Here is an 8,510-nt window from a genome sequence, read left to right as displayed (position 1 = left end):
ATTTATTAGCACACAACTCTGAGACGAAATGCCTGGAAGTCACCTAAGCGCTACGCTCCATAATGGTTAAAAAGTGTAGACTGCCATTACATTCTGCCGCTCAATCTTACCTCAAACTGGTACGATGACTCAGGTATCACATCAAACACTTTACTGTAAAAGCCATCGCCAGTCTCCGATGTGAAGGAAATTGTCTTAAACCTTCCGCCAACCTTAAAGAAATAAATCTCATATTTTATTTATAGTATTATCAATTATCACCAGGAGAGAATTATATTCTGTATGTATCATTTATTTCCACGAGTTTGAAAATCGCTCATTGAGCTAATGTTCATTATTATTTTATTTTTTTTAAATCATCAAAAATTGCAATATAACAAAACAAGTCAAGTGTTTAAAGTTAAGGTTATATTATTACATTATTGTCAAAGTGATCTAAACCTACCCCTGAGCTAGCTGTAGTGTTTCCAACATTGTATTTTAACACGTATTCCTTTATCACACTGTTGCGCTGCAACAGCAAGGGAGCTTTCCATTGGATCGTCATTTTGTGAAAATTGTCAGAGCGCAGATGAGCCTTAACAGGACCAAACTCAGTAACATTTCCAGGTGCTGAAGTCATATCTTTGATTAATTAATTTCAACAATACTACCTGATAATGTTGCAAAATTGGGCCCTACCTTAAATGAGCCCCCTAAAGAAAATGCCAACATTTGTTTCAGTCAAATGAACGGCAACACTTGACAATCATTTAAACCAGAGTTATTGGCCTTGCAAGAGTTCATTTGAATATTTTGAACATTTAAACAATATGATTTCAATGCGTCAATGCAGCTGATAACAACAACAACAACAAGGCCTATGTAAAAAAAATGAAAACTCCTTAGAAAACAGACAAGTTAAATACTACACATTTGCAATAGCTCAATACCAGATTTTTAACTCTCCGTTTTTAATAACTTTAGTGACAAATACAAACTTCATGCTGGAGTGTAAATGGTTTCTTAATGAAGCTTGGGAACCAATGGATACATATTGGGGTATGAACTGTTCATTGGAGAAAAGGTAGCAAATTTACAACCTATCAAAATGATATTAATTTGATAAAATTCAATCAGGTGGAGGTCGATTAAAGCTACACATAAGGAACAATTGCACTGAAAAATAGACAAACAGGTGTACAAAAAGGTTTTAAAAATATGAAAAAGGATAAAATATTTCACTAACCTGAAGGCAGAGTCCTGTATTTTTGTGTGGTATAGGATGTTTTAGCACCACCTACATTAGTTCTTGCTGTGACACTCACAGTATAGTTCCAATACTCTTCTAGTCCATCAGCAAACCGACTTGTGTTATCATAACCTGTTTATTGTAGAGATCATTGGATAAAATTTAATGCTAGAATAAGACATATCATAGAGCACTGATGAATGATTGAACAGAAAATTACAAAATTAAATTGTTTAGTTACTTTTGTATGTACAGTCAAAACTCGATATGTTGAACTCTGTTATCTTGCTGTTGCGGATAAGTCAAACTTTTTTTCAAATATTTTGGGCTTAGCCATGTTCTGTATTTCGGTGATATTGAATGTCGTTATCTCGCAGTATTTTTCGCAGCCACAATGACATTTGACTAGTTTTGACTGACTATGTTTGTTCAAAACTAGACTTACTTAAGATGACCACATGGCATGCTCCCGTATCTTTACTTAAAGTTAGTTGTGTGCATGCTATGATTAAAGGCGGTTACTTAAAATAATCAAACTCACATAGAAATCCTTAAAAACGCACTGTCTGCTATGATAAATATGTATTTTAACAGAAAATACTGCCAAAGTCATAGACGATAATTGTTGTCTCAGTGTAAGATCACGATAACTTTCACGGATAGAGTACCAAAAGATATAATTTCATAAGCGGCTGTGCAACGAGTGAAATATTTACTTTTTGATGTTTATTTCATGCTTTTAATTCATTCAAAATTACAATTAATTGGTGTTTGAAAATTTGCACCAAAGTTAACCAAATGAAACATTTCCGAGACGGAATTCCTGTAATGATGGTATCATCTTTTCTCTCAGTATTGTGTGTGTTTACCGGTACTTTGCTTATCACAGAGAATAAGGCTCAAATAAGAGAAACAGTGAAATTATATTCCATAAAACTCAACAATGAGTTAATGAGGATATAATCCACTATTACTTTCCAATAAATCACTGAAAAACATGAAAAGTCAGGGGTATAATCTCAAGCTGGTGCCACAATAATATCCAAATATAAGGTGGACATTTCATGCATGTTTACTAGTAACAATGTTTGTACACAGCAACAGTTCCTTCATTTTGTTTTCAACAACATATTTGTTCAAAAAGGCAAACGAAGGTTTACAGATTTAAGTAAACCATTTACCTTCAACAGTATATGTTTTGTTCTCAGCTCCAGTGTCTGCAGTTAGGATCACTGTGTATGTGACCTGTCCCGGCCTTGGTCCATTCAAACTCCATGATACATTGAAAGACGTCTTCCCGATGTCAGATACAATAACTGCTTTGGGGGGCTCTTGAGGTTCTACAAATGAAACAACATGTCATTACGGAGGGTATTCAATAACATTCTTTGTTTGTCACTAATGGTTGTCTGTAGAAACCATGTTGCACATGAGCCAGTGAGTTTCAGTTAATTTGGGATAATTATTTAAAACATCGGTAATTATTTCATTTAAAGGGACTGTACACCAGATTGGCACCAAAAAAAGTTTTTTTTCTGTAACGAATCTCAGGGCAATTATTTAATAGATTAATTCACGATTTGATATCATAATTGTAAAAATAATACCAAAATGTAAAAAAAACAACCGGTGTCGCCGAAATTGTAGTCCAGTGTTGTATCCATTGTGTTATGAACGCTTACCCTAAATGGTTGGAATATTTAAGCTATTTAACCTAACTTGGTAATATCACGTGATAATATCGCCCAGCCAAGCAAGCATAAGGAATTAATTCTACTAGGTAGACATACCTAGTAATATTTTTTAATGGAAAAATACGCAAAAGCAGCGAAAAAATAAATTAATTTTAAACTATGTGGAACTTCAGTTAGTAAGTTTCAATGCAGTGTACACATCGATACCAAGTTTATGTCAGTTTTCGACAGTTTTTTATTTTTTTTTTCACTATTTCATCATACTGAGTACAGCCCCTTTAATCCCCTTAAAATATTGATTAATTATACACATCAATAAATATATAGTTGCTATATTTCAATGCTATAACGAAAGCTGAAGAAATCAGGTGTTTCTATGCAAGTATTTCAAAAAGATTTTTCTGAACTGTGTAACAAACATTGTAGTTCTACTTTTAAAACAGGTTTATGCTTAGCTTAGGGGTACTCCATATAAGTAACAGTCCAGGTGGTCCTGTTGTTGCAGCAACAAAGGGAACCATTGCTGCTGTTTGAGCAAAAAGTGGTTGATAGAATGGCCAATATACTATTTCCCAGAAAGTCATTAGACACCTACTTGTTGACACAAGACCAAACAGCCAAGTGTCGATTTTGCTAAATTTTGAGAAAATATAGACATTAAAACCCTAGTTTCTCACTCGGTAATATACTTGGATTTATTATTTTGAGCTCTAGCGATGCATGAATAACCAACAATGGATTATCGTAGCTAAAGTCAGGCAAAGCAAAGAGGACAAGATTAGTGCCAAGAAGGTTTTATATGCCATTTTCTTCAATTCTAGTGGCCCTGTTATACAAACTCCTAGCAAAAAGGGGATAAACATCATATTTCAAAAAATCCTATCAAGGTAAACAACAAAGTAAAGGTTTAAAGGGCATGACACTTATGACAATGATTCGGCAGACAAAAGTAAAATTGTTGAATGGTTCTTATAACAAAAAAGGTTACTCATGCTGAACACCCACTTAAGTCCCCTGACCTAAGAACCTGTGTCATTTTCCTATTTCCCTTCCTATTCTTTGCTCTTAGGTAGGTTCTGTTACTAGAAGTGAACTTGGTTCTACAATCTGTCTGTGGCTCAACAGTATACCAAAGGGAGACATGCAGCATTTAGGTCATTTATAACAAGACTTTTAGGGTCTGTATCTCTGCAGGGCAAATTCTTTGGAGGGTTGACATGAACAAATTTCCAATGCAATGAACATTTTTAACATATGAAGACAAGTGACATAATGAATTGAACGCCCCTCATTTTTGAAGTCATTAAACAACATGTCAATTTCTAGAATGAACATTTAAAAATCACAAACATCAATGTTTTTACTTTATAAAGTTGGATTAAAAATAACAACACCAACCTTCTTCTTTAGATTTAACCGACTGTACTGCCTGATGACCCCATCCAATATCATTTACAGCAGCAACTAACACGGTGTAGTCAGTATCAGGTTTAAACGTATTATTACTCAACGTCAAGGTGGAGTTTTGGAGCTCTGCATTTGATTTACTTTCATCCATCCTGTCTCCTCTAATGCAAACTTTACTTGATGTTGGAGCACTCTTTAATGATAAACAATACATGCATAGGTTAATAACAATTCATGTAATAATTTTAATTATACATTATTAATTATATTCATCTCATCCACAAAGTTCATTTGTTTCACAGATTCATAAAGTAAAAGCTCTTGTTCTAGGGAAAGTATACTTTTTTATTTGAAAAGCTTTAGGCCGTGCAAAATATAGACTTATTAAGACTTATTATCCATACCAAACCAAAAAAAACATTTTGGACAAGCCAATATTAAAAACCCTATATTTAACAAGAGATGTTTGTCAAACATTATGCCCCCCCTGAGCGCCATGTTGTCAGGATTATATGGACAATTGAATGAAATATGCATGGACCGAAATGACAGCTGATTTGTTGCTGTTTTAAGATTATGACCATTAAAGTGTGAGGATAAAGTGTGTTATGACCGTCATGACCTTTGACTCTATGAACTCAAAATCCAGAGTCATCAGCTGGTCACCAGAAACCTAAATGTCAAGTTTGAGGGCAATGGGTGCAGGCATTGTCAAGTTATCACAATACAAGTTTTTTTCGTTCAAGGTCACTGTGACCTTGACCTTTGACCTGATGACCCCTTAAATCATAAGTGGTCATCTACAAGTCAGATGCAACTCCAAGTCAAGTTTGAAGGCCATGGGTTCAGGCATTGTTGAGTTATCACTCGGACAACCTTTTACCATTCAAAATCACTGTGACCTTGACCTTTGGCTCTATGATTCCTTAAATCAATAAGGGTGATCTACTGGTCAGGTTTAACATCCATGTCAAGTTTAATGATCATAGGTTCAGGCATTGTTGAGAAATCAGTGGGGGAAGATTTGTTAATTTTTTTGCGTTAAAAGGTTACTGTGACATTGACCTTGGCCTGATGACCCCCAAAGTCGATAGGGGTCATCTACTGGGCAGGCCCAACCTTCATGTCAAGTTTGATGACCATAGGTCCAAGAATTGTCGAGTTTGCTTTCAATGTCACTGTGACCTTGACCTTGACCTATGACCCCTAAATCAATAGGGGTCATCTACTGGTCAGGCCCAACCTCTATGTCAAGTTTGAGGGCCATGGGTGCAGGCATTGTTGAGTTATCACTTGGACAACCTTTTATCATTCAAGGTCACTGTGACCTTGACCCAATGACCCCTAAAATTAATAGGGACAATCTTCTGGCCAGGCTCAATCTCCAAATCAAGTTTGAGGGCCATGGGTGTAGGCATTGTCGAGTTATCACTCGGACAACCTTTTACCATTCCAGGTCACTGTGACCTTGACCTTTGGCCAGACGACCCCCAAAAACCATAGGGGTCATCTCCTGGTCAGGCCAATTCTCCAAGTCAAGTTTGAGGGCCATGGGTGCAGGCATTGTTGAGTTATCAATCGGACAACCTTTTACCATTCAAGGTCACTGTGACCTTGACCTTTGGCCCAATGACACTCAAAAACAATGGGGGTCATCTACTGGTCAGGCCCAACCTCCAAGTCAAGTTTGAGGGCCATGGGTGCAGGCATTGTTGAGTTATCACATGAACAACCTTTTACCATTAAAGGTCACTGTGACCTTGACTTTTGACCCATTGAGCCCAAAAAACAATAGGGGTCAGCTACTGGTCAGGTCCAACCTCCAAGTCAAGTTTTAGAGCCATGGGTGCAGGCATTGTCATGTTATCACTCGGACAACCTTTTACCATTCAAGGTCACTGTGACCTTGACCTTTGGCCTGATGACCCCCAAAAACAATAGGGGTCAACTACTGGTCAGGCCCAAACTCCATGTCAAGTTTGAGGGCCATGGGTGCAGGCATTGTTGAGTTATCACTCGGACAAGCTTTAAAATTATTTTACCATTAAAGGTCACTGTGACCTTGACTTTTGACCCATTGAGCCCAAAAAACAATAGGGGTCAGCTACTGGTCAGGCCCAACCTCCAAGTCAAGTTTGAGGGCCATTGGTGCAGGCATTGTCACGTTATCACTCGGACAACCTTTAACCATTCAAGGTCACCTTTGGCCTGATGACCCCAAAAAACAATAGGGGTCATCTACTGGTCAGGCCCAACCTTCATGTGAAGTTTGATGACCATATGTCCAGGGATTGTTGAGTTATCACTCGGACAAGCTTTGGTCTACCGACGGACCGACCGACCGAATGACCGACCGACATACCGACATGCCTGTGCAAAGCAATATACCCCTCTTCTTCGAAGGGGGGCATAATTAGATAATGCACTTAAATAACGCTACATTGTATGCTGTTTACATCAAAGCTTCTCTTGCAATTAGAACACTTGTATTTTATTTCTTGCACGCATGAATCTCCTTCTTTTATCTGCAGGACATAACCAAGGAACTCTTCACTGTAGGTATTATTGGGTCTCTCCCAAGAGACTGTGAAAGCTCTGCTTGTAACTCCCGTAATTGCAAGATCCTGTGGTGCTTCAGATACTGAAAGGTATACAACTTAGTTTTAACGATGTATTTTATTCAGCAGATTAAACTGAGCTCTAATACAGTCAGTATCATCAGTTCATTGGGATGCAATGTATTATAAAATAAATTGAATCAAACCTTTCAAACAAAACCATAAACAAACTAAAAGCCTTACTTTTTGCCTTTGTTGGACAGGAGGGTGATTGTCCATATAAAGAAGAGTTGTATTTCTCATTTTCTGTGTACACTCGGAAGTTGTAGTATGTCACTAAAAACAAACAAGCAATATAGAAACTGAAGTCAATTTCACAAAGTTATTTTCTCAAGCAACATAATTGACAACATTAGCATATTGTTTTAGTGTTATGAAGAAATTGAGCTTATATAAGACATTTCTGTTACTACTTAAGTATGAAGTCCATTGAATGAAGGGAATAGGAACGTTTAGTGAAAATCCCAACTTGCAATAAAAAATTAACCAAACATTTTAGGTCAATCAAAGGGAAATAATTTGTATTCGGGGGAATATGGATTTATGTAACCTAATTTTGTGATGGCCTTGGACAACTGTGTGAAGTATGAAGTCCATTCAGTGAATGGTAATAGAGTTAAAATGAAATGCCAAGTTGACCTTAACCTTTAACCAAAATTTCTAAGTTGATCAAAGAACATAATTTATTTTTAGAATAACATGGAGTTCTGTCACCTTATTGTTTTGATGGCCATCAACATGTATATGAAGTATTAGTGAAAATCACAACAAAGTTGTCCATGGGTAGGATAATATGGAGTTACTTAACCTAATTATGTGATGGCTTTGGAAAAGTGAGTGAAGTATGGAGTCCATTGAATGGAGGGTATAGGAGTTATACGTGAAAATAACAACTTACCAAAAAACTTAAACCAAACTTTCTAAGTGAACAAAGGGTATGATAATATTGAGTAACGTAACCTAATAATGTGTTGGCCTTGGACAACTGTGTGAAGTATGAATGCCATTGAGTGAACTGTATAGGAGTTTGAAGTAAAATTGCCAAGTTGACCTAAACCAAACTTTCTAAGTTGATCAAGGGACATAATGTGCATTTAGATAACTGCATGGAGTTGTGTCACCTCATTGTATGATGGCTGTCAACAATTGAGTGAAGTCCATTGAATTAAGGGTATAGAAGTTATTAGTGAAAATCCTAACTTGACTTAAACTTTAACCAAACTTTCTACCTCATTCAAGGGTAGGATTATATGGAGTTATCTTACCTAATTGTGTGATGGCCTAAGACAACTGAGTGAAGTATGAAGTCCATTGAAAGAATGGTTTGGAGTGAAAATGCCAATCTGCCCTTAAACTTGAACCAAACTTTTTAAGTCAATCAAGGGCCATACTTTGTATTTAGGATAACATGGAATTAAGTAAACTTATTGTGTCATAGCTGTCAACAGTTTCAAGTGAACAATAGATTGCTTTTCTGAAAAACCTAAATGTGTGGTTGTAGCTGAGAAATAATCAATGATGGACATGACATTTTGTACTATTGGACTGGGGAAAAACCAA

General features: G+C 36.5%; 1 protein-coding gene across 1 annotated transcript in view; it reads right to left on the bottom strand.

The window, feature by feature from the left end:
• Nucleotides 1-86: 86 nt before the first annotated feature.
• Nucleotides 87-8,510, bottom strand: part of LOC128237775 (neurogenic locus Notch protein-like) — a 123,754-nt gene continuing 115,330 nt past the window's right edge. Inside the window, exons 38-44 of the mRNA XM_052953360.1 lie at nt 7,134-7,226; nt 6,789-6,973; nt 4,324-4,525; nt 2,413-2,571; nt 1,229-1,363; nt 446-612; nt 87-212 (exon numbers count right to left, since the gene is read on the bottom strand). Of these exons, the coding sequence (XP_052809320.1) occupies nt 87-212; nt 446-612; nt 1,229-1,363; nt 2,413-2,571; nt 4,324-4,525; nt 6,789-6,973; nt 7,134-7,226 (1,067 nt within the window). The remainder of the gene's footprint in view (nt 213-445; nt 613-1,228; nt 1,364-2,412; nt 2,572-4,323; nt 4,526-6,788; nt 6,974-7,133; nt 7,227-8,510) is intronic.

Source organism: Mya arenaria, chromosome 6 (assembly GCF_026914265.1).
Source record: "Mya arenaria isolate MELC-2E11 chromosome 6, ASM2691426v1".
NCBI lineage: Eukaryota > Metazoa > Mollusca > Bivalvia > Myida > Myidae > Mya > Mya arenaria.
Note: the sequence above shows the minus strand (reverse complement) of the source record. Positions and strands in the feature narration are given on the sequence as shown.